The sequence below is a fragment of the Tachysurus vachellii genome, chromosome 3 (assembly GCF_030014155.1).
Source record: "Tachysurus vachellii isolate PV-2020 chromosome 3, HZAU_Pvac_v1, whole genome shotgun sequence".
Taxonomy (NCBI): domain Eukaryota; kingdom Metazoa; phylum Chordata; class Actinopteri; order Siluriformes; family Bagridae; genus Tachysurus; species Tachysurus vachellii.
In genome coordinates, this window is record NC_083462.1 from 26,172,213 (window position 1) to 26,200,116 (window position 27,904).

Sequence of the window (27,904 nt, forward strand, 5' to 3'; positions counted from 1 at the left end):
CAATATTTACTTTTTAAAACTTAGAGAGGTTTTTTTCTGTTGCTGAAGACTGCTGTATGCCAAATTGACATACAGTAGGCATATAATCAAGCTGGGTATTAGAACACCCCCATAGCCTGGTAATGGAAGCATGATGTTGAAGATTAACCTGTCACAGTTCTACAGTATAGCTCTGTGTTGCCTGGGATTCTGGCCATCTCTATATGTGGTGTGTGATTGTAAATGAAAGAGAGAGAGAAAGAGAGAGAGAGAGAGAGAGAGAGAGAGAGAGAGAGAGAGAGAGAGAGAGAGAGAGATATTGTCTGCTGACTTCAACATAAACCTTGACTCTCTGTCATCACCTCATGACACATGTGCAAGTCTTCGATCTAGACACTGTACAAGCAAGATTGCTGATTTAACACAATCTACTTATAATAGTAGTCTAAGGTTACTTGTTGGGCCAACAAACATTTTTGATGAACCTTTGAGACGACTCCATCCAGACGAATTTATGACTCCATCAGTTTGACTGGTAAAATGGCTTGTGTAACATATAATGCCTGGAGTTTTATTACAATAAAACCATAATGCACAAATAATGCAATTATTTTTGTGTGTTTGTTTGTTATGCTTTTGAAGTTTAGATGAAAATACATAACGGCTTCGATAAAAGTTCACATCTTTACCGTTAGAGTATTACAGTTTTAAATTAAAACTTTATATTTTAAATATTTGAAATAAAATTCAACAAACACTCTTAAAATTTGAGTCAATGACTCTCCCTTTATATTCTCAATACAGAAAAATGTATTCAAATTCTCAAATGTGGCAATCACACATATGCAACAGATGAAGAGAATTCATTTGAAAACAGCGTAACGTAGAGTGCATCCTTTCCTGAAATCAATTTAACACTCTGTGTTTGCAGTGTGAGCTGCTTTGAGTCAAAGGTTAGCGTTTCCAGCTCCAGTATAAAAGCTGCTCTTTGAAGTGTGTGTATAAAGAGATGCCACACTGTGTGAAGCGAGAGTTGCGAAGCCTCAGGAAAGAGCAGCGCAGTGAGGCCTGTACCCCTCAGGCACTAATCACTTACTGTGTGAATCACATGCTGCCTCTCATTATTGTAGACATGTTCTGCATTTAAACAAACAACCTTGTTACCAGTGGTTTGTGCATCAATAATCATTGTGAACTGAACTACAGATCACACCAGCAAAAAATACCATTTTTGCTTTATGAGTGAGCAGTTAATTTTATCACAGTGGCTCTGAGATCTGTTGATATTTTTCGTTCACGTTCAGCAATTTAGGAATTTTCTGTAACTGTAACATCACGTCACTAAATCACTTGTAAAAAAGTCCGTGGCATATAACGTAGGGAAAATGTCGCACACACTAAGACAGATAAGCAGCTGCATTTGTAATTTTGTTTTGAAATCCGCGATGCAGTTTTTAATGAATACATGCTGTGTTTCCTGTACATACTGGAGGTGGGGGGTTTACAGCGGAGGAATATGCTTAACCCTGTTAGTTCTGTTAGCATATCAATAGCAAATGCAAAAAATAAATAGCCTGCTTCATTTAATGACTCTTAGTTACATTTAATCACTCTTAACCTAGTGTAACATATGACATTTTAAGTTTAGTTTTTGTGTGTAAAAAGATGGGAAACCTGCCCAATAATACTACTTTGTTAGAATGGATAAAGGGTTTCCCTTAGGTTTAGAGCAAAATTGAATCCTAAGCATTGAAAGTTTCAGCAGCACTGTACTTTACTGCAAATCAATTTAGATTCATTATCACCACTATCTATCATCACCCTCCTGTGTACATACACTCAGTGGCAAGTCTGAGTCAGCAGCAGCAAGGGCAGTAGTCACCATTATAGCAGAAATAAAATGGTCATTAACTTCTTTATCAATGCCAGTCTTTGTCTATTTAAGTACCGGTCTCATTACAGACAGATGCAATGCATGCACATGGACTCAAGGACAAACTTCCTTACTGCCATCCACCGTAATGTACTGAATATCATTTTTAACCCTTAAACTTACATGTCTTGTTTTGGTTGGTCTGTTGAGCAACTTCTAACTTGACTAACATCAAATTTTTAGTATTTTCATTTGGCAAGACGAATTTCTGTAATTCTATAACATCTTCTACAGATGACACATCAAGAACTCACTTTCAGTACCCACTTTATATTGGGCAGGGTTGTAGTACATCCGCTAACCAGGAAACACTGGGTATGAGGTGATGACACACCCTGGATGAGATGCCAGACCTTCTTTCTTTCTGAGAACAACTAAGCATGCAATTTTCTATTGAAGAATTTCTATTAAAAAGAACTTGCTGTTTACTTGCCTTGCTTATTTCATGCTTAATGCAACAACCTACAAATGGCACAGAATCTTCTACTCTTCTGAAAGACCACAAAAGTTCCAACCTTTCACAAATCTTTGTTTCTTGGAGTTTTCAAGTATCTCTGACATGAAACCAAACCGGATTTATGGGATGACAAGTGTTTTGAAGTCCTTTCCTGTGTTAGGATGGGTTTAGTCCAAGAGAGAGAAAGCATCTGTGTCCATGTATAAAAATCTATATTAGTCCTGAAAGGTATGACATTTGGCCCTGATCCTCACCCTTTAGAGGTCCAAAATAAACCTTGTCAAACAGGGTATCATGTACACTTGGCTTCTCCAAGTGTGTGAGAGGGAGCGGGGGAGAGAGAGAGAGAGAGAGAAAGAGAGAGAAAGAGAGAGATATGATAATGACTTTATAGTCGAGTTCATTTTCCTCACACATCATCAGGAAAACCAAACTGTACAAAACTGTACAAAATATGAACAAGAGCAAAGTCAAGGAAACATCAGGCTTAACGCTCACTATCCTGGTGAACAATGAGTGTCAATGTTTATGTTCTACACTCATATTTACAATCAGTAAATCAATCTCATTCTCTTTGGATGAGGTGACACCCTCCATCTGTCCATCAAGCAAAGCAAGGACACTGATATTCATGACACTAATGACACTTCATACAGCTGCTGAAGAACGTTAATGAAGGCATGCACTCAGGTTCCCTTTTCCTGTGAGTGTCATGTCACAGGCCAAAGGGTGAATATGATGTCAATGCTCACAAAAATTAGCAAGCAAGTATAAACACAGCATTTCTGAAGATGATAGTTAAGTTATGATAATTCCTTCCACATATTATTAGAGTTGTTAGAGAATCAGTAAATAACAACCTCCAGATTTCAAAGGAAAAATAATACTTCCTTGTAATCTAATTCTTACATAAACTCCATACTTCTTTCTCAGTCATACCATGGTTGCAGGTTTTAGCAGTCTTAAAGTAATCGTTGTCACCATCATTTGTGGATTTGCTGTGACAAATATGAGTTTGGTTTCAGTGACTTCATGGCTATATTGACATTTAGAAGAAAGCTTCTAACCTGATAATGGCTATTGTCCGTCAGTCCACACATTACTACAGTATGCCATGTTTGATAAGATAACCAAGCCACATCAGTATGAACCATGCCATTTACATTTGGACAAGAGCATTGGGATGCAGAAAAATGATGGTACAACACTCCTGAAACACAAGCCCATCAGTCAAAGAGCACAAGATCCCTATATATGACCCTGGCCTTTCTTCAAACTAATCAGTTCAGCAAAAATATGAAGGACTGAGACCATATATCCATGCCTAAAATTCCCAAGAGGCAAAAAACTTCTAGAAATTGTCTTCAGTCTCAGACAAAGCATGTCCTTGTCAATCATTTGTTCTGCCTGGCTCTTCCTTGGGGATAGATACTTCATTTTGTAGACCTTCCAGTTTAGACTTGATGGCTAAAAGAGACATCCCTTTTTATTCCCTCGCTGACTAAGATTAGTCATCTTTTCCCATATGTCAGGGCCTCTCTTAATGATCTACATAACATGGATGCACAAAAAACTGAAAAACCTTACACTTCATTTGTGATTATGTGTAGTAGCAGTCTTTATCCAAAGCTACTAGCAGACGTTAAACCAGTCAATAGTAAATGTTAACAGAAGCAGGAAGACCACCCGCATCAGATAGTGATGTGACTGTCAGAGGAGGGCTAAGTGATTAAAACTACACTCCAGCAGATCTTTCCAAAGCCCTTTATAAAATACATCTCAGCAAGTGATTGTGAAGAAAGAACAGAGAAATCAAAGCACAAAGGTATTCACCAACTACAAATGTACAATTAATTAACATAAGGGTACAAAATTCCAACTGTGTTTTTAGATGAAAAAGACCTTCAGTGTGCTTCATCAAAGAAAGCAACCAGATTTCTCTTTTAATTATTTTTATATCCAGGGGTCTTTGGAAACTAGGACAAAAGCAAGTGACTAGAAAGCAATTTTACAAACTGTTCAATCCACTGCTAGACTGGAAATCAAATCAAAGTCATGTGTATAAAATCACTTTGAAGATGCACGCCTCACTTCTATGAATGGTCACAGATAAAAAGCCAGGTAAATCCTCCAAGGGTTGCCGTTTTATCAAATCCAAAGTTCATGATGTCCCAGAATAAGACTCTTGAGACAGAGCCCAGCAGTTTAGAGGGTTCAAAAGAATTTAACAGTCAATATATCTTGAGAAACAAAAGATCTATTCAATAATGTAGATACAAGTACAGTTCAATCATTCTGAGTGGCCATTTTTGTTTATAGCATCTGACCTTTCTTCGATTGTTTTTTCATGATGTTTGCAAGTCCAGAAAGTAAAGATCCCATGAAATGTGCCACTATTTAAATGTAACATATCATGTCATGAATCCATTTTAATATTAAAGTCAGCAAACTTTACTATCTGTAATGTCCTGATCTATCAGAAGCCTATTTGTACTTCCTGCTCCTCTCTCTCTCTATCTCTCTCTCTCTCTCTCTCTCTCTATCTCTCTCTCTCTCGAGGAACAGTGACACGAGGGAGCCGGTATTTTAAGTATGGCAGACTCCTGTGTCTCTGCCTTGCCTCAAAGCACTTGAGCAGCGTTTAAATTTGATACGTTTTATCATTTTACCAAAATTGAATTGGCTTAAGACAGAAAAAAGACAAGTGACCTAAATCTCTGACATACTTAATAATGAAGGCAGAACTGGAGCTGAGAAGAAGAACATGCAGGGGATGCAGGGATGGACAAAACACACTGCTTACATAAATCTCAATCACTACATTAATAAGCAGTCTTTAAATAAGTAAAAATATGCACACAGAGCTAGCCATTTACTATTTTATTAGTGGCAATAAACCCATTCGTGTTACGCTGCCTAGATAAAATTTAACAGGGTGCTTGTGAATCTTGTAGAGTAGCTAAAGGCTTTACAGCTCTGAGAATCAGAGTCAGAGACTGATTCCACTCATGTTAAGGTAGGAAGGAGCAATCCATGTGACCAGGTGCAACAACCCATTTAATGATACGTTTAAAAAACAACAACACTACATTCAGAATTTCAAATGTCCTACATTCTCAAAAAAAATAAATAAATAAATAAATAAAAAACACTGCTGCTGTAGGATCTATTGGCATCTATTGGAATTGGCATAATTCTTATATGTGTATTCATACATTTTAAACAATCTGCATTTTTGTTCATTGCTCAAACATTTTATGTAAACAGAACTTTTACTAAAAGCATGTGGGAGATGAGCATATTTAAAGGTTGTTTAATGTATTTTCATACAAAGAATAAAGCCTGCCTGTGATTTGCTCTTCTCACATTTGATGTATTTCAAGTCATATAAACACAAACAACATGGACTACAAACACACAACCAAACAGAAGATGTAGGCATGCAGCCAGTCAATTCAGATAGCCTTATGTCTTGCATTCAGCTTTTCTAACCTACTGTAGGCATCTGTTTTGGGGTCATGTTTTTCCTGAAAGTAGGAGTTACATTTGATTGGGATTTGAGTTTCAAAACAGAGAGTTAAGCTGACTGTACCTTTACATATACTTACAGATACAATGACATTGTATTTGTTTTGTACCATATCAACCATATGGTACTGTATTAACCATAATTGCTTACATTTCTGTCCACCTTTTAAAACACAAACTTATATAATTCAATTAAAATTGGTCCCAATCCATAGAGTATGAGCTGTCAGCAATGTGATCCACTACAGTGATTCTGGTTGTCGTGGCAACACGGAGAGAGCAATGTGACGTGAAAGTGTGTGTCGACGCTGATGACAGAAAATGATGACTCAACACTCTGAGAGCACAAGCAAGTCATATACTATTACGCCAGATAGAAGAGAAGATCCATAGACACACTGACAGCAACTTCCTGCTGTTACATGCAGCTGTTGTTCTAGGCAGGTTCCCAAAGAGGAAGAACCCACTTAGTTTATTAAATAAACTGTAAGATCCCGCACATACTTGCATAATGAGGAGCAAATGAGAAATAAATGTCAATCTATTCTAAATAAAATTTGTATTGTATTGTTTAGTTCTCAGAAAAACACTACATGGACTACATGGACTACATGCAACATGGACATTTTATTATTTATATTAAGAAGCCAGACACCTAAATATTATCCACACTAATGTATTTTTTCCTTTTAATTCAGATAAGGTTCTAGGTCTATCAATAGCGTTGACCATGAAATCATGCTAAATCTGAAAAATATAATTTTTTTCCTCCGTGTTTTATCACAACTGAACTTTAAATTAGACTGAAAAATACACTGATCCTCCATTCCTCTGCAGGCATCATTCCGAGAGAGTCAGCGTTCTGCAAGCTTTGTTCATAATTACCCCTCCTACTGCAGGAGCTAATGCTTCTCTCCGGACGCTGCCAGACTGTGATAACCATGGAGTAATAAGGTCACCTTTCACTCTCTAAAAGCTGCTGAGAAAAAGATTAAATTATCACAATACAGCCAATAGTTATGATATTGGTTGAATATTTGCAAGGACACATTTTCTTAAAATTTAATTAATCCACACATTATCAGAAAAAGGTTTAAACTGAAAGGGGTCTTAAGTGTTAAAGAAAATCCAAGCCTGTTGGGGGGATTTCGGTCTATGGATGGCTGATGTATTGACTAGCAATGTTTAAGCATGGGAAGCTGACACTGTCCTACTGATAAAAGTTAAAACAACTATGCTGGCAATAATTTCCTATATTAATCAACATATCAGTTTATACCAATTGGGTACTACAGTAGTTTTGTGCAGTCATACTGTACACAGTAACTTTATTAGTATACAGTGGTAAAGAATGTGTAAACTGATCTGCTAATCTGACTGTCAATGCAGACATGTAGATACATTATACTATACTGTGCTCATGCAGAAAATTAGCTTTACTTATACATATAGCGCAAGCACAGAAAATAAAGCGCCTGTGTTGTTGTGTAACTACAGATGTGGCAGTTAGACAGCACAATAAATGAATTTTATTTAAGTGGATTTACTTTTTGTTGATTTGTTTTATTGGTATTTAATTCAATCTAAAGTGGACTTAGAATTCAATAAAATTGGATTGAAAAAAGATGACGAATCATGAATCATTTCTTACAATGAATCACTGTAGTCGCTTAAGTAGGTTGGTATACATGTAAATATGGAAGGGTTGAGTTATATCATCTCTCCTTGCTGCTATCACCTCTGGTTTGCTTGTGAGGGATAAATTTATATTTAAAATGATCATTTATATCCTTCTCACTCACTCTCACTCATTTTCTACCGCTTATCCGAACTACCGGTAACTATCTCAGGTGTCATCGGGCATCAAGGCAGGATACACCCTGGACGGAGTGCCAACCCATCGCAGGGCACACACACACTCATTCACTCACGCAATCACACACTACAGACAATTTTCCAGAGATGCCAATCAACCTACCATGCATGTCTTTGGACCAGGGGAGGAAACCGGAGCACCCGGAGGAAACCCCCGAGGCACGGGGGTTTCACACAAGGCGGTGGTAGGAATCGAACCCCCAACCCTGGAGGTGTGAGGCGAACGTGCTAACCACTAAGCCACCGTGCCACCCATCTATATCCTTAATTTATATAATTCTGTAAAGCTGCTTTGGGACAATGTTCATTGTTAAAATGCTATACAAAAAATGTACCATGATATACTTTGTTTACCTGCTAATAAACATATTTTGATGTCTGGAATATCACATAAAAGTCTAATGTGTGTGTATTGTATGTTGTATATTGTATTATATGGAAATTTTCCTAAGTGACTGTATAAAAATGAGTGTTGCTCATATTTAACATATTCTTTTTGATGATGAATTACCATTTCATAGCTTTGTCTTGCCAGTGTCAACATGTTATCACTATTTACAACACAAGAACAATACATTTAATCTAAATTGCATAAAACTGCACAGTAAAGTGAGTGACTGATTGAGTGTATCTTTGCAATTGTGCCATTTGCTGGGTTGCTGTTGGTATGATGTTATTTTATGATAAAGTTAGTAAATAGTAAAATATTTCAGATAAAATTATTTCAGTTAATATGTTGTAGCTCAGTGCTCCTATGAGGTCATGTTTTGTTTTCATTGTTAATGTAGTGATGCTGTAGACCCCATGGAAATGTGAGGATGACTAATTATTATATTAATCAACTGACAAGCACAGTAACTGTCAGCAGCATGCACGGTATTCAAATCTTTGTTTGCCTTTATCTGTTTACTGCTGTACATATTTGAATCTATTCAAACAGATACCTTTCGTGTGAGTGAAGCCTTGCGTCACTGAAGAGGTATCAGACAATGAGACAAGCTGTGTTCCTGTTAATCTGCTACATCAGTGTAGTGATGCGATCTCAGTGACTTGTGGTTGTGCTCTGTCATCGACAAGGTGTTTCTACCCACAGAACTGCTACTCACTGGATATTTAATTGTTTGTTTGTTTGTTTGTTGCATGACAGAACAATGAACACTATTGTGAAATTTCTAGATTATCAGTTTCTAAAATACTCAAACCAGCCAATCTGGCAGCCATAAACATGTCAAAATCACATAATTTCTCCGTTCTGATGTTTGATGTGAACAATATCTGAAGCTCTTGAACTGTGTTTACATGATTTTATGCATTGGCTATTTCGTTAACTGCGTAAAGGCAGGACAGTGTCCCTATTAAAGTGGCCTGTGAATGTAAATATTATTGCTGTCTTTAACAATGCAAGCCATTCAGATACTGAATCTGGAGTTTATAATGCCAGACTCAGGAAGAAATGGTCAAATGGAATAATCCTGTTATCTGTATAAATATCTGTGAAATATTACACGTGCGTGTCTACACACACTGGTATAGCTGTAAACACAGGGGAAGACCATCTGACAAGACCATAATAGATGAGGCAGTTAAAAAAGACAATCTGGTCCTTACAGATAAAAACTAATCTGCCTTTTCTTGACATCAGACAACAAATTTTCATTAAACCAGGACCACCATAGCATATGAAAGTACATCAATAATGACTTGTTAGCCTTCTTAGATTTAAGTGCAACATGTTTGCATTCCCTTAGACCAAATGCATATCAACAAGCCTTTTTGACATATCTGAAATTACTCTGTGAGACGTCATCCATGGAAGAAGATTGCGCTCTTCTCAAATTTGGGACAAAATGGTAATTTCTGTAGATAAATTATAGGTTACATTTTTTTACTTCAAACAGAACCCATGTCATGTGTGAACCTTTCCCACTTATACTGAACATTATGATTTCAACAATAAGCCAGAGGCTGAGTAAGCAACCACCTCTCAAGGCTTTGGCCGTTAGATAGACACTAGACACAGTACATACCCTGTATGTCTCTAAACCACATCTTATCACGCTGGTTCATTTGTTCACAAAACATCGAAATATTTCCTTCTACTCAGAAAAATAAGATGTATTACATTTCTGCACTACATCCCATTGGTTTCTAATAGTTTATTATGTTCTACTAGGTTTAATCTTTTCTGGACAGTCTTTATAAACCTGCCATGGGAGAGTGTGAAACTCTAACCTGTAGATCACACACTGGATGAAGGTGTAGAGTGTAATTTGACGCCATGGACTCCAGAGCTGTATTCACTTTCTGGTTTCTCTTTCCTTTTTCATGAATGGAGCCTGGCATTAGTTTTCAGAGGAAAAAATAACAGAGGAGATTGTGTTCTATGTGGCCTGATCTGAATATCTGAGCAGAGGAAATCGTGAATGTCACCCAAGTTTCAGGTCAACACTTCAGTGCTTCACATGACACACTTTTATCAGAGGAAGTGAAGCGAGATTTGTGACTGATGCGTACAGACCTCGAATACAAACAAGAGGTCCTTCAAATACAGGGTACAGATATGGACTTATAATAGAATTATTTATAGTCCATTTCATTGAACTTCACAGGAGGAGTCTGGTGGAAAGTGTGTGTCTTGCATTCTAAACACATTTGCCCATACCCAATTGCCCAGTGCAAGCCGAGAGCCAAGTGACTCACTAAACTCTTCGCCCAGAGCCAGAGAAAGCGACACAGCAAAGTCTTTTAAAAGGCCGCTCTTCAGGCAGTCTATGACAGATTAATGAGTTAAGCCCTCTTGAAAGAAACGACTTGTTTGGAACATTGTCAATGTTGAAGCTTTCCAGCTTAAAATTCATATCTAAGCAATCTTCTTCCTGACAGTGAGAAGAAACATGCTATGATGCCGATACACTTGTCCCGGCTCAATGTCATTGTGGAAAAATAAATGACTCTTAGCAGTTGTAGTTTTCATCATACCTGTCCTCATCTCACTTGAGTCATCTGAAATCAAGTGAAAACAGGGTTATAAAGCTGACAATCAAACGTTCTATTAATGGTGTCTGATGACCATAGTCAGCTGTGGAAAGGTCAGATTTCAGAAAGCAATCAAAACACAGTGCCTCTTGTTCATCAGCTGAAGTAATGCAGTGTGATGGTTTCATTAAACAAATGAACCATGACACATCTGGTATCTGATGCATCACAGAGGAAATGAAAAGGAGCAAGTATCTATGCACCATGACATTTTAACTCTTTAACTCTGGACTGTCACTTTAACTCTGGACTCGCACAGCACAGTGCCACTTTATACACTCTATACACACCATACTACACATAGACACTTTAAGGACAATCATTAAAAACCATACACATTTATGTATATGTTTATGTATACAATATGTTTATACGTTATTTTTTCACATATGTTTTTCATATTTTCATATTTTATATAATTTTTATATAGTTTATACTTTTTATTGATCTATCTCCTTTTGGTTTTGGTTTTATTTTTATCCCTATTGCATTCCTTTTATGCTTAAATACCGGACAGATGCAAAAGCATTTCACTGCATGTCGTACCCTGTATGTATGTGTATGTGACAAATAAAATTTGATTTTATTTGATTTTGATTAGTATCAGGTGATAAATGAGACACCATAAGGCCAGTGCACAAAAAAGTCTGAGTGTATACACAGGGCTTGAGTCAAGGCTTATTTCCATCTTTCATTCTCCTTCTCTCTCCTTCGTCTGTCTTTTCTGTCAAATCATATGCATGTTAAGTAGATATTCCTCCTCCCTTACTCCTTTTTCATTGATGGAATGTTGACTACCAATCCTGACTTAGCATTGAGTGCAATTCAATTTTAGGAGGTTGGCTAAGGATTTACACTTTGTCCACTCCAATATTGCTGAGTGAGAGGAGTGGAGCTGTCTGCCTAATCAGAAAAAAAGTGCAGAGCTGGACAAATGCAGCCCTTTCAACTGCTGGCCATGACAAGAAAGCAGGAAGCAGAGGAGGACGCTGGGGCACAGTCTTTAGTTCCAAGAGAAAGGAGGCTCGTGTCCAAATTCTTCTAATGTATAAGGGGCATTAAGTGTTGAGCAGCACTTCAAAACACTTTCTGCTCTTCATCCAACAGCTGGATTTATATTCACAATCCAGATCAGACTCATTACTTTATACACAGCTCTGTTTGCTGTGGGCATCCTAATAACTTTACTATCTCACTGCTTTATGCAATGAATTAGGATGAGTAACAGTCCTAATTAATAATAACACATTATGTCATAGAAGAAGAAGAAGAAGAAGAAGAAGAAGAAGAAAAAGGAGAAGAAACATTTCATTTAGTAGCACTTTATTTGTCTACAGCATGGGCGTTTTTAAAAACATCTTGTCCTTTCTTTTATGGCTGACTTTAACTATGGCCAACGTGCCTCCTTTAACTATATATTGATATTAACCGCTTGACATTTAAAAAGAAAATTAAAAATGTCACACTTTACAAAGCTTGATCAGTTGGGCTAGTCCATCTCTTTTGTTAGGCTACAGAGTGCAGACAGGGTATAAAAATAATAAAGATGTGACACCTCAAATTTACAACAATAAAAACCTTAAATCACTGGAGTGGGAGCTGAAAGGGAAAGTAAAAAAAACAGTATTTGTAATAATAATAAGATAAGAAGTGGAAGAAGAAGAAGAAGAAGAAGAAGAAGAAGAAGAAGAAGAAGAAGAAGAAGAAGAAGAAGAAGAAGAAGAAGAAGAAAATGAAGAAAACAAAGAAGAAAACAAAAAAGAAGAAATGGTCAGAAAGTCAGATTTCATACACTGATAATTTTTTCCAAGAAAATTTTTTTTTCCTTTATCCAAGAAAAATGGTATGGTACTCACTCTCACTCACTCACTCATTTTCTACCGCTTATCCGAACTACCTTGGGTCACAGGGAGCCTGTGCCTATCTCAGGTGTCATCGGGCATCAAGGCAGGATACACCCTGGACGGAGTGCCAACCCATCACAGGGCACACACACACTCTCATTCACTCACGCAATCACACACTACGGACAATTTTCCAGAAACGCCAATCAACCTACCATGCATGTCTTTGGACCGGGGGAGAAAACCGGAGTACCCGGAGGAAACCCCCGAGGCACGGGGAGAACATGCAAACTCCACACACAAGGCGGAGGTGGGAATCGAACCCCCAACCCTGGAGATGTGAGGCTAACGTGCTAACCACTAAGCCACCGTGCCCCTCGGTATGGTACTATGTATAGATTTGTTGAGTAGTTCTGTAAGAGTACTGCATGAAATAAAATATCTGGAGCTATCCAGCTACCATTTAGTGTGTTGTATTGACTTTGTCCACAATACAAAGCTGTATTTTTTCTCGTTAGTCTTTATGAGGGTGAACAAAAAACTCCAATAAGCAGCACTATACTGAAGTCATCTGTGCTAATAATAAAGCTATTTCTAAAGCTCTTCTATATACGGTATCAATTTACATTATTGATTGCAGTTTAGAGGACTCATGCTAACACCAGAGAGTAGCCTGTGCATAACTGAGGTAATCAATGCCAACCAGAGGGCATACAGTGCCGGAAATCTGCACATATATATAATTACAGTGCATTATGAAATGTTGATGTATTAATTCCACAATAGAAATATAACATTTGCTATTTGTTGTTGTGTTTATCCATTTTGTCTTTAAAGTAGAAAAAAAAATATATGTATGGATGAAATAAGACTCAGAAACAAACCTTTTTTTTTTTTTAACCTTGACCCTGTAGGCTTTCCAGAATGGTAGGATTTTTTATAACTAAAATAATTAGTGCTGTCTAAGGTAATATAATGATAATCAATATTCCCGTATAATGTTTGGCCTGGGATTTCATAATATAAAATATGATTATATAAATATATTAAACATTTGGCTACGGAATTTATTTAATTTAATTGCAAATTTGGACCAAACACACACAAATATACAGAAATGCTCTAGTTACGTAATAATATGTATATTGGTATCATTATAATTAACAATCGGTTATTCAGTATTGCTTTCTTCCTCTTTAGCTCCAGCCCATGACTCACTGCAAGTTTAGTAAATTGAGACAATCTGTGTTTAAAAATGTTTTCTCTCTTTTTTGTTTCTATCCTTATTCTCTGTTTTAAGAAGCATCTGGTTATTTATGTGTTTGAACAAGCCACCTATTGACTGTTGTTGTCTGTTGCTGCAGTTACAGTATCAGTCTGTGGCTTCGATATTATGCAAATTATTCAGTCAAATGTCCTTCACTGACAGTTTCAGACAGAATGGAAGGTCTGTCTGCTTTGTGCAAGTCACTATAAAGTAAACAAGCTGACATACTTACAGTTTGGAATTAGTATAACAGAATAATGTCAGATTTGTACTGCTAATGTACGTGTATTAGCCAAGGTGCTGTGCAAGTAAAAGGACCACGACCCGGAGATGCAGAAAAACTTGCATGGATTCTAAATAGTTTCTTCATTCTTTCTACTTCCTTCTTCAACTTTCCCCAATATGAAAGCACGGGCTGCTTTCTGCTACAATTATTTTGTGATTGTGATTAACATGAACATGTATATCTGGGAATAATGGTTCCAGCTCTAAAATCACAGTTCATGGGATGTAGACAGCATACAACTATGCACTGAATGCACTGAGCCTTCAGTGATTACATAAGGACCAAATTGTAATTTTGATTAATATTTGATTCATTCTACAGCCTTAGGGATGAATCATTAATAGTTTGGCTCTACTATAGTACACTTCCATCACTATGCACTCTAAATTAAAATGCCGAAATAGGAAACATAATTAGCTGTAGTTATCTGTGGATTAAATTTGGAATTTGCCTTATGATTGTATATGAGGCGTTATCTGCAGCTTGCTGATTAATGTCATAAAACAATTTCAAAAATCCCATAACCAGAAAACAAGACACAGAGCCACTGGGCTTCTGACCAGCTCAAATGTGATGTGTTGTTTACATGCCACCATGCTGTTTTTAGTGACCAGTTTAGGCATACAAGGCCTTTCAGGTCATACTCAGCAGAACAACGTTTTGCACCAAAGCTAATGATGATAGCAGGTGTGTTTCCACAGTCAGGCTAGTTTTAAACTTGACACTTTTTAATATGAATTTTTTAAAAAAAAATTTGTGTGAAATGTGAATCAATGAGCAAAGAATTTGAAGCTATGAAACTAAAATAACTGGATACATGATATAAATGATTAGCAGTCAAACACCAAAGGGCTGTTTCTATTTATCACTTTTTATCACATATTTTCTTTACCAGAAGTCAAACATTTTTATTTGATTTAAAAATCGCATGCAAGGTTAGTCACGACTAAGTATTAGTCGGGGCAGTGACTCGGTTCAGGACATTCATGCTGTGACTTTTTAAGTGCGATTGGGCGATCCAGGCCAGGCCCAAGAGAACACCCTCGAGAGAGTGGAACTGAGACCTGGTTCTGAGAAATCTGTGGTATGTAGCTGCTCTGAAAGACACAGGACTACTTTAGACATGTGCACACAAACACACATATACACACACAGCCACTCATTCACACATGTACGTTACATATCTAAATGTATGCAGCGTGAATCATATGATATCTGCATATATATTCACTGATATGCTCAGATCTGTGCAAAAATATCAGCAGAATCATGCTGTACCTATGCTTTTGGACTATGTGTGCTCATGAAGTTAAAATGACCCAGAACACAAAAGTTGGAAAACAGCTTTTGTTAAATGTCTTTAACTCTAAGGTGGGAAAATATTAGTTCTGAAGTGGCCAAACTGCATGCTACCCAAATAATCAGCTGTGTAATGCTGTCTAAGATTATGTCTAATATTAGATAGCCGTGTGTGATTTTTGTTGTGTGAACATATGACTGAGAGGCTGTCAGCAGAGATCTGATGGCTGAGTGTGGAAACTGTAGCTGTTTGTTGTCATGCTAACTTTCAACAGAATCACACAGTACAGATTACGCTTATGGCAGTTTATTTCTAATCAAAGATAAAGAGCAACGTAATCAGCATCCTAATAACGAAAAAAAAAAGGCAAACATAAGACAACAATAAAATTATGACACTGCTGCCCAGTTGGCCCCAAACTTACTGAGCAAGCTGTTCAGTCATGTACAGTGTAGTATTAGGTGAATCGATGGAGACCATTGTTGTAAACAAGCACACAGATGGACATAAACAATGGATAAAAGCAAGTTATTATATCCGGACTGAAGTCTGGTTCTACAGATGGTTTCACCTTTATATGCAAGTGCTGTCGGGATTTCACTGCATTTGAATTAGGATCAGAAATACTGCCACAGGAAAACTAATCTCAGAATGATCTCATCCTGCCTATCTAGTAGAAGTGAATGAATGGTAACATCAATACATGTGCAATCTTGGAATGGCTTGGGGTCATGTTTCAAACATGGTCAGTTCTATAGTTAACATAACGCATCAGTAATTATCTAGGTCTAGTATAGTGGAATATTTCATATAGAGAAGGGTACAGCACCCAGCATTAAAACCATTATCAACCTCTCTCTCGCTCTCTCTCTCTCTCTCTCTCTCTCTCTCTCTCTCTCAGTATCCATATCTCTACAAGAACCTCACACAGCTTTATGTACCTCTTTGAAAACCAAAACATTACATTTGTTAGGAAAGGACGTTTTTATTTTTCTACCTCTGTAGTCCAGAACATTTGACTTGATGTAGCACAGTGTCTCTAAAGCTAAGGAGCAGAATACAAGCTTTAATTCGCAGATATTTTTTTGAGGGACCCACAACAGTAATAAGGACCACCAAGTATAATGCTAATAACAACTATCAATTTAACTATAAAGTCTTTGATATACATGTAAAAACACTGGCACTGCAAACATCAATCAACTTTGTACAACTTCAACAGTGCTGTAATAATACTTAGAAATACTTCCACTGGTTCTGCCATCTTCCGAAACATTGAAATTGTGCATTGAATCATGACATTATAACCCTTAAAGCAATGACATTATAGTATCAGCTTACATTGTCAACAGATTAGTCAGCAGTATTTGCCTTAGCCAGTTACTTTGCTTATTGCAAAGGACAAATTGTGGATAAATACAGCTAGTTTATGCCATCACAACAAAGCTCTCCCCATTAGCAAATTTCCTCATTGTACTGAGTCTGTGTTTCAGCAACCTGATCATCTTGTGCAACCTGTCCCATTACTACCTGAAGAGAGAATAATAGCTTAGAGGATCTGACTCTGTCAAGGGAGACAGGATAGTCAGATTCAGTGACTTGCCCTGGAACAGATGATTCTTCTCTGCTCATCAACGAAGAAGATTATGCTCGTAAATGTACATTGGTGATATAACCATGTTATTGAATATTTTTGAGCTATTATATGAAAATCATAGAAAAATATAATATACTCTCCAGGTGTTTACCTTATTCTGATCAGTCCAGTACAAGAAGTAGCCTTTGGGGTCAACCCGTAATGTCACAGGAGTCACAATGGTGGAGTCCTGTAAGAACAGTAAGACAATCATGAAGTATTAGTACGGTGGACAGATAAGAACCAAATATGGATTGCTTTAAAAAATACAGACAAATTGTACATTTTAAATTTTAAATTTGTTGTGTGGGGTCAAAAAAATAAACAGTTTAATATCAACCTCTTTGTTTTTATCAAATATTTTCGGGGGAGTCAATTAAGGTGAAACAACTAAGAATTAAAGTGCAAAAAGTGTCATTGCAACAGGTTTGCTTCCATTTACCAAATGGAAGAGCTAAAGGTATCGTTGGACAATACTTAGATTTGCATTGCCATAAAATATAAGAGCTAACTGGGATGCTGGAAAAGTGACAATGATAAAACTTAAGAACTTAATGACAATGATAAAACTTAAGAAACAAAATAACCAGTTAGAAAATGGATCAGTTTATGTAGAAAGACATTGAGAGAGATGATTGGGATCCCATTCAAGGCATCCACTGAATGAAATAAGCTACCCCAGAGTGACTTTTTTCCTATCCCAGTCTATGAAAACATGAACACTTTCATTCCACTTCTTGTCATTTTCTGTTCCAGAGTAAGTTACGATGATTAGATATAAACAAGGTGATACTGATGTTCCGGTCTCTGACAGAAACAGAAAAACACCTGTAAGAGCTGAAGTGAGCAGCTGTAAAAAAAACAGAGAAAAGTTGAATGCCCTAAGCAGACAATGGTAAAATCTAAGGGAGAACGGTGGCTATAAAAAGAAACTCTACTCCATGGTATCACTTGTTGGCTCATTTACTACAGGGGGTGACTAGAGTGCTACATTGAGGCTAAAATAGTTTTTACTAGCATATTCTCCAACTTTATGAAAAACAGTGGAACAAGCAAACTGATGTTTAATGGTACATTTGAATCACCAGCCTAGGTAAGCATGCTAGGTTTGTAACTCGAGCTGTTTTTACTTTTAATTTCCTGCAATAAAATACAGATAACAATGCTCAGTGTAGCCTTCCTAAACCGGACTGAATGATTCTATTTCGGGTAACACGGTTCACTTACACACATCCATAATGAGACAAGGGAGGGAGAGATAAAGTTGGCGATGGAGCGAGTGTCGAGTTAACTGATCCTTCTGATACAGTGTGGGAATTCAAAGAGGGGAGCTGCAGTTGTTTTTGCTAGAGGGGATCCAACATGTAGGCAGCTATATAGGAAATCAATCTCTATCTGAAAACAGAGCACTAGGCAATTAGAATGGCTGCTTCTTATTGGGGAGGCACTGAATATCCAAAGCCCCAGAGACAATATGTCATAGTACAATGAATAATCAGGCTCAAGGGAACAGACTGAAAGGGATGTATAGGCCAACTATTAACATCTTCTGATTATAAGAAGGCACACTCCATGATGCACCATGATCAAGCAGCTCATGGTGTTACATTTAGCTCACATGCTGAGTTTCAACAGTTCTTGCTGAGGACCACCCCACCCTACCCCACCCCACACCCATATTATGGGCATTTACATAGCTTTTCAATTAAAAAAAGTATACAATTACTATACCACTATGAATAATTCCCTGTGGTTCAGTCCACTGAACATGAAGCAGTCTGAACCCAACAAGTGACACTACAAGCACTTCTAAAAATGTAGCTAAAGCACCTTTCATACAAGAAAAAGGCAAGAATGAAAACTATAGTGTGGTGAAAAGAAAAGGAGGAAAGAGTGCACAGGACAAATGTTTGTATAAGGGGAAATTTGGGGAAAAGCCGCTGGATACGTGGTTTGGAGTGGTGCCATTGGAGGGCCGACGCCCAGCAGCATGACTGGGAAAACAAGGGAAAGAGCTAAGTGCCAGGATTCTGAACAGGCCAATGCCATTCTTCCACTCAAGCTCCACATGCTGATGGACAGTTCTACACCCACACCCACACATATACTTATCCAGGAAAAGACAGTGGGGAAAGAACATCATGAATTCATGAATGCACAATTTATGACTTCCGTTTGCTGTTTTGGTGTAACTGTGATGAATGATTTCTGTTTCTTTAAAAAGCTAAATCGTACATGTTACAGAGAAAATGTAAAAATACATCAATATATATATATATATATATATATATATATATACAGGGAGTGCAGAATTATTAGGCAAATGAGTATTTTGACCACATCATCCTCTTTATGCATGTTGTCTTACTCCAAGCTGTATAGGCTCGAAAGCCTACAACCAATTAAGCATATTAGGTGATGTGCATCTCTGTAATGAGAAGGGGTGTGGTCTAATGACATCTACACCCTATATCAGGTGTGCATAATTATTAGGCAACTTCCTTTCCTTTGGCAAAATGGGTCAAAAGAAGGACTTGACCGGCTCCGAAAAGTCAAAAATAGTGAGATATCTTGCAGAGGGATGCAGCACTCTTAAAATTGCCAAGCTTCTGAAGCGTGATCATCGAACAATCAAGCGTTTCATTCAAAATAGTCAACAGGGTCGCAAGAAGCGTGTGGAAAAACCAAGGCGCAAAATAACTGCCCATGAACTGAGAAAAGTCAAGCGTGCAGCTGCCAAGATGCCACTTGCCACCAGTTTTGCCATATTTCAGAGCTGCAACATCACTGGAGTGCCCAAAAGCACAAGGTGTGCAATACTCAGAGACATGGCCAAGGTAAGAAAGGCTGAAAAACGACCACCACTGAACAAGACACACAAGCTGAAACGTCAAGACTGGGCCAAGAAATATCTGAAGACTGATTTTTCTAAGGTTTTATGGACTGATGAAATGAGAGTGAGTCTTGATGGGCCAGATGGATGGGCTCGTGGCTGGATCGGTAAAGGGCAGAGAGCTCAGAGACTGAGACGCCAGCAAGGTGGAGGTGGAGTACTGGTTTGGGCTGGTATCATCAAAGATGAGCTTGTGGGGCCTTTTCGGGTTGAGGATGGGGTCAAGCTCAACTCCCAGTCCTACTGCCAGTTTCTGGAAGACACCTTCTTCAAGCAGTGGTACAGGAAGAAGTCTGCATCCTTCAAGAAAAACATGATTTTCATGCAGGACAATGCTCCATCACACGCGTCCAAGTACTCCACAGCGTGGCTGGCAAGAAAGGGTCTAAAAGAAGAAAAACTAATGACATGGCCTCCTTGTTCACCTGATCTGAACCCCATAGAGAACCTGTGGTCCATCATCAAATGTGAGATTTACAAGGAGGGAAAACAGTACACCTCTCTGAAGAGTGTCTGGGAGGCTGTGGTTGCTGCTGCACGCAATGTTGACGGTGAACAGATCAAAACACTGACAGAATCCATGGATGGCAGGCTTTTGAGTGTCCTTGCAAAGAAAGGTGGCTATATTGGTCACTGATTTGTTTTTGTTTTGTTTTTGAATGTCAGAAATGTATATTAGTGAATGTTGAGATGTAATATTGGTTTCACTGGTGAAAATAAATAATTGAAATGGGTATATATTTGTTTTTTGTTAAGTTGCCTAATAATTATGCACAGTAATAGTCACCTGCACACACAGATATCCTCCTAAAATAGCTAAAACTACAAACAAACTAAAAACTACTTCCAAAAATATTCAGCTTTGCTATTAATGAGTTTTTTGGGTTCATTGAGAACATGGTTGTTGTTCAATAATAAAATTAATCCTCAAAAATACAACTTCCCTAATAATTCTGCACTCCCTGTATATATATATATATACACATACATATATATATATATATATATATATATATATATATATATATGATAACTCATACAGCAACAGACATTTTCCGTGGGCATTGGTGAATAACATTGTTACTCCCATAAAACATCCTAAAAATTTTTATAGCCTGCATTATTCATTCATTTATTTAAACTAAGCGATTTATCCTGGTCATTGTGGGTCCAGAGTGTATCTGGAACACAATGGACAATGGATGTAACCTGGATTGGACACCAATCCATCGTGGGACACACATTCTCACATACTCATCAATACCTAAGGACAAACCAGCATGTTTTTGGGAGGTGAGAGGAGAACCACAGAGAACCAAGAGGAAACCAATGCGTAATACCTGGAAAATAAGTGAAAATCAGCATAATCTGTTAAAAAAAAGTTTTTATGTCATATAAAGTAATTCACATGATGAAAGCTCCACATAATCAACACAAAATAATCATTTAATAAAGAAAAACTGTGGATATTGTAAAGCTTCTTGTGAAAAGACGTTTATTTAGCATTTAAGTAAGTAGTCTTGTTTAAATGCAAAGCTCCTACACTTGGCAGGTCTGAAGTGGTCATTCATTCATTCATTCATTCATCTTCTACCGCTTATCCGAACTACCTCGGGTCACGCGGAGCCTGTGCCTATCTCAGGCGTCATCGGGCATCAAGGCAGGATGCACCCTGGACGGAGTGCCAACCCATCGCAGGGCACACACACACTCATTCACTCACGCAATCACACACTAGGGACAATTTTCCAGAGATGCCAATCAACCTATCATGCATGTCTTTGGACCGGGGAGGAAACCGGAGTACCCGGAGGAAACCCCCGAGGCACGGGGAGAACATGCAAACTCCACACACACAAGGCGGAGGCGGGAATCGAACCCCGACCCTGGAGGTGTGAGGCGAACGTGCTAACCACTAAGCCACCGTGCCCCCCTTGAAGTGGTCATGCGAATATTTATTTTTTTTGGTATTCTTCAGCTCATTAAACCTGCGAATAATTTACGACACAGTTTGTACAATCTATCCCAGACACACTCCATCCAGGATGCACACTCATACACCCAATAGCTCACATCTAAACCATGTAATAGTTGGGAAGACACTGTCACAACATCCCAGCCTTAGTAATGCATGATATTTATATTCTGCTTTTTAAATTAGATGCATAATTGGGTGACGGCTGAGAATAAGGCTATACCCATTTCATTCTGATTGAACAGAAAATGTGTCCAATATAAAATTGAAATTGTACAGTAGAGAAAGTATACAGTAAGGGAAATATTATTTTGTTTTGTTTTTTGTTTTGTATTCTTAGGGAATCTTGCCAGCTTTAGAGAGTGATTATCCTGCCAGATAATCATGTAAGGATTTTAAAAACATACAAGCTTTATACTTTCATGTCAAAGCTTGTGAAGAGGGTTGCCAGATTTCAACCAAACTTCCACCTCAACTCCAACTCAAATGCCACATAAAAAGGAATGAAACCAACCCACAGCATAGGAAAAGGCATAAGAAATGGTGAATAAAGTTGCAATTATTTTGTAGGAACAATACATTTATATATCTGTAATATAATATGATATGTTTATTATATTACTATAATATGTAAAATAGAATTATATATCTGCCAAAATTACAAAAAGGTAAAAATTGTTAAATTGTACATGGAACATGGCAACCGTGCTCACAAAAGTTTCAGGGAAATTTCAAGTTCATACTAGTAGGAGATGAACTATTTAGATGAAGCATGACTGCCTTCCTGACCCCCAAAATAAATCACATTTCATATTTCATATCATATTTCTGTACAAACAAATAAAATATGCTTTAGTATATTAAGAAAACAGTCCATATGGATAACATGCTGAGCACAAAGCTGCAAAGCTCTGCTGGATCCACAAAATAAGTGTTCAGTTAATTTTATTAAATACATTTTATTAAAAAAAATTATTTATGTGTGTTAATGAACCTAGGACCTGAACTTCTTTCCTTCCTTGGTGAAGAGAGACAGATTTATTTCTTTTTTATGTTTTTTAAGTGTTGTTTTCGTATTTTTGTATTTGGGTGTTTTGTTTGTTGAATGAGAGTGTGTGTGTGTGTGCCCTGCGATGGGTTGGCACTCCCTCCAGGGTGTATCCTGCCTTGATGCCCGATGACGCCTGAGATAGGCACAGGCATCCCGTGACCTGAGGTAGTTCGGATAAGCGGTAGAAAATGAGTGAGAGAGAGTGAGTGAGTGTTTTGTTTGTGTTTTGTAGCAAAAAACTTTGTTAATTCTGCCATGGTTATTTTTGAGAGAGAGAGAGAGAGAGAGAGAGAGAGAGAGAGAGAGAGAGAGAGAGAGAGAGAGGGAAGAGCATGATGTGGCCATGGCAGGATCCTCTATTGTATCACCAACAATTTTCTGCAATTTGACACATCTAAGTCAATGTCCATTGATCTGCTCAGCTTTTTAGATTATGCACAATTGTGGGGCAATTTGCAAGATACCCCACTTAGCTTCCAAAAACCTAAGTAATGATTAATGAGAATTGCAACAAATGCTACTAGTCGCCCACTGGGACAGGAATCATGCTGCCAAATGCTTGTGGGAAAAGCAGTGGACATGACAGATAATCACCAGCTTGCCATGATCATAGCTTTTGGTCAATCTGGACTAGGCTAAAATGCTCTGCAGCCGCCAAGATCTTGTTTAATAAGAACTAATCCAAATAGGAAATGTAATGGATTTCAGCAAACATTTGCTGTCTAACAGCTACAAGATCCCTGATTTGATTCTGAGCTTATAAATTCCATATGTCCAACCCACGAGCATGTTGGATTCCTTCAGGTTTTCTGGTTTTCTAATAAAAGGTAAATGAACTGGCTAAATTGCCTCTAGGTGTGCATGTGTGCATGCATGGTGGCCTGCATTGGACTGGCATCTTATCTGGGGTGTGGCACCACCTTCTATTTGTGTTGATATGAAACACACAAGCTGTACATATAAATCTATACAAAATGAGCTGCTAGACTGAATGTTGGATGATAGTATGTTACCCCTATTATGGGGTAACTCAAAAATATCCCTAGATTTTATGCTGTAGCATAAGTCAGGGGTGATAGACTCTCAACTCAGTTATGTTTGAGGCTTTATCCTTATTAATGTCCTCCTGCACCACCAACATTTCATAAGTCGTCGTTGTAGACTAACCACACAATTGAGTGTGTGACATGATGCTGCATCTCCATATCTTTATCTGTCGTTCTTTACAATTTGTTGAATAGTCTGAGTTTACAGAACAGCAGATACTGGCCTGCTTAATAACTCTCAGCACTAATGTATGAGACAATAAATGTGCAAGCTGATCAAACGAATCATGGTGTATTGCTGTTATCTGTGTGTTTGGTGTGATTTATACGTGTACTGCTTGCAGTCATAGCTCTTGCATTGCGACTGGATAGTAACTAACGTTTAGCAGTGAACAGCTGGTGAATTAAAGCGGAAGCGAAACTTGTAGGAATACGCGTGGGGGGAAAAGGAACGCGCCGTTCCCACCTGATTTATGTTCGCCTTAGGAGCAGTGATGGGAAAAGTCACTACAGCACAACATACTGAATGTGTTTCTCAGAGACTACAAAAACTGTCCGTGAAAAGTCTAATGCAATTAATACATCTACAAATGCATTTACAATCATAAAGTATTTAAAAGTGCCTATATATATATATATATATATATATATATATATTTCATCACTGGTTGCACAAGGGTATCCAATCACACGTGTGATCTTTTCGCGTTGTGTAAAGTGACACATACTTGTACACCACAACAGATTGTAAACAAACAAACAAACAAACAGACATATAGACATTTACATATATTAGATATATGTATATAAAGATATATAAACACAGATCCTAATGTACACCTTCCGGTTTCTGACCAGCAACCGACCAACTTATACTTTCATAAATAGTTTTAGGTTATTGCATTAAAATGCACAAAAATACCTCTTTTTATTCGTATGTTGTCTCTGAAAAAAGTGCAAAATATCCAAGTTGCACGAACACTTGAACTTGCATGAACTGCTCCAGAGAACAGGAGCAACACTTTATCAGGAGTTTATCGGGTTGTGCACAAGGCAAGTGGCACCAGATGAGACTGTAACCACACCATCATTCCCACTGCCCCCGATGCTAAGGAGTATTAATCTGCGGATAGTACTTACATCCTCCCATTTCATGAATTTGTTTCCACTTCTCAGACTCTCCGGCACGGCCACGGGTTTGAGCTTGAGCGCGTGAACTCCCGGCTGTGACCCCGCCATCTGAGTGCGCCGACCTTTAAATCTAACGCACAACTGCCAATTTCTGGTCCAAAAATAAAATGCAATAAAAATATATAAATTAAAAAAAGTCTCTTATGGCATTTAAAGTGAATCTCAGTGCCAGTCCGTGCGAAACAAGCCGGTTACTGTCCATACTGCATCAGGTCCGAGCGCTTTAGTTATGTGACAGGAGTGGTAAAGGATGGTGGTTCACACGCTGTCTTGCTCTTTTGGGCACCGAGTGCAGAACTCTAGCGACACAGAGAGAGAGTAAGCGAACGCGCGCCTTCATTTATGAAGAGATTCGATGCAAGACTCAGCGCGCTCTGGGATGTGGCGCCGCCCCGCGTGAGGACGCGCGCTTCCAGATCCCGCAGGTATCCAAGTATTTCCAGATTTTTAAAAAAAAAAATTTACATTTTTTTTTAAATATAAAAAAAGAAGTGGATAATGAATATTTTATTTGGAATTGAATTTTTTCTCTGTCAAAGTGTTATACACAATAAAATAATTAATAATAATAAAATAAAAAAATAATAAGAATTATTATTATTATTATTATTATTATTATTATTATTATTATACCCTACATATTCTTTGTGTTTGTTAGGCAAGACTCAATATTAGAGCATTTTCAAGAATATTAGAGCCATTTTATGCTATGTGTTACTGAAGATATCATAATATGTAGATTTCATAATTTCATAATATGGGACAATTTATTAGCTATACTTACCATGAAAGTGTGGTTTGTAAATAGCCTCCAGGGTACAATTACTGTAGCCAATGTTGCTATGCAGTTTGTCACCCCCTCTGTCCATCACATGACTCTGGTTGACCAGATATTGATTTGGTGGAGGATCATTTTCAGCTCTGACGTTGACATGATATTGTGTTCACCATCTGAAAACATCCAACCATCTGTGGTGCTGGGTTCTGAAACTGCCCACCGCTGAAGGGCTAGAACAGCTAGGGTTACCAGCTCAACCCCTTCTATATAAATTATTTGCCTCAAGTTATTGAATCTCTTGGTTGCTGAAAAGGTTTGTTTTACTCGGATCCAGCTTCTGTTAATTTATCACACAATCTTATAAGCCTTATAACTCATTTTTAATTTTTTTTGTTTCCAAATGTCTTCTTCACAAAGTTGATTTCTTTCTTTCAGTACAGAATAAAAGCTGCTTCAAACTTCCAGCACACATTCAGGGGAATTGTGTTTAGTCCCTGGACATAAAAATATTGAATATCCTTAGTGTACTTACAATGTTTCCCATTTTGGGATTTTTGTTGTTTAATTCTTGTCTTGCTTTGGTATTCTTCCTCTTGTGATTTTTTTTTCTTTTTCTGACAACACGCTTGTTTATCACATTTTACTTATGAACTTCCAGTAAAATACTACAGTATTAATGGTTTAAATTAATTTCATCTATATACTTAAAGTATAATTTGTAAATGTAAATATTGATTAAATCTAACAAAGTTATTTTAATTTTCTTTATAATCTGATTAACAGTCTGATCATAAACCACTGTTTATGGAATCCTGGGCTAGAGGAATAATAGCTAAAGTTTCATTAAGTGTACACAGTGCTTAAAAGTCAGGAACACTGCTGAATCTACTACATTTATACACACACACACACACACAAACACACACACACACACACACACACACACACACACACACACACACACACACTACTCAACACTAGTCATTCTTGTTACTAAGAAAGTTCCACCAAGGGAGTACTTGCCACTTTGATCAAAAAAAATCTATTAAGCATATTTTTAACTGCAATTCGTTTCATGTTTCTCATGTATACTTACATTTTGTTATGGCTCAGAGGACGGATCATGTGGATCACATAATGTGCCAAAATTAACAGAAACCAATTTATCTCATATATCAAAACTCAAGCAAGATCAGGCAGAGATTGAAAACACTTCTGTTTCTTACCTAGCCAGTATTTCCAGAATAGGAAATGCTAGGACTTGATCAATTTTACAGAGGCTGGAGAATACTTCCACTAATACTTCCACTAAGGTGTGAATCCATTTTATTGTTTGTTTATTTACAATAATCAAGAGTTCAAAAGATTTTACTGTTTTTCCTTCCTCAAAAATGTATGACTGACTCGAACTTCAATGTATAAAGTTCCATTAGATTATTTTGATTTGATATATAATCAATAAAAGCAATCCTTCAGAGAAAGTTTAATTATTTATATATTAAATAAATAATAAATAATGAAACTTTCTCTGTAATCTTACAGCCAAGATAAACAATAATTACATTGACTGTAATTGCCAGACATAAAAGCATCATGATATTTATGAGCTTGTATAAACAAATGGGTGACATGATGCTGCACAAATGATCACCGGCTCAAAGCTCCAGGATTGCCAGTCTCATCCTGACTAGAGTTACTCTCTGTATGTGTTTCTCCTCCAGTTTTCTGTCACCTCCTAAAAACATGTTGGTGTAATGGTACTCTAAATTGCTTTAGATATGAATGTGGTTGTGCATGTTGCTCTTGGAAGGAAAGACATAACATCAAAG

General features: G+C 37.5%; 1 protein-coding gene across 3 annotated transcripts in view; it reads right to left on the bottom strand.

Moving 5' to 3' along the window:
- Window positions 1-25,611, bottom strand: part of LOC132843283 (1-phosphatidylinositol 4,5-bisphosphate phosphodiesterase beta-1) — an 85,292-nt gene extending 59,681 nt beyond the window's left edge. For all 3 annotated transcript variants that reach the window (XM_060866485.1, XM_060866484.1, XM_060866486.1), the window contains exons 1-2: window positions 25,247-25,611; window positions 17,254-17,331 (exon numbers count right to left, since the gene is read on the bottom strand). In XM_060866485.1, coding sequence (XP_060722468.1) covers window positions 17,254-17,331; window positions 25,247-25,345 — 177 coding nt within the window. In that variant the 5' untranslated portion in view covers window positions 25,346-25,611. The remainder of the gene's footprint in view (window positions 1-17,253; window positions 17,332-25,246) is intronic.
- Window positions 25,612-27,904: the final 2,293 nt, after the last annotated feature.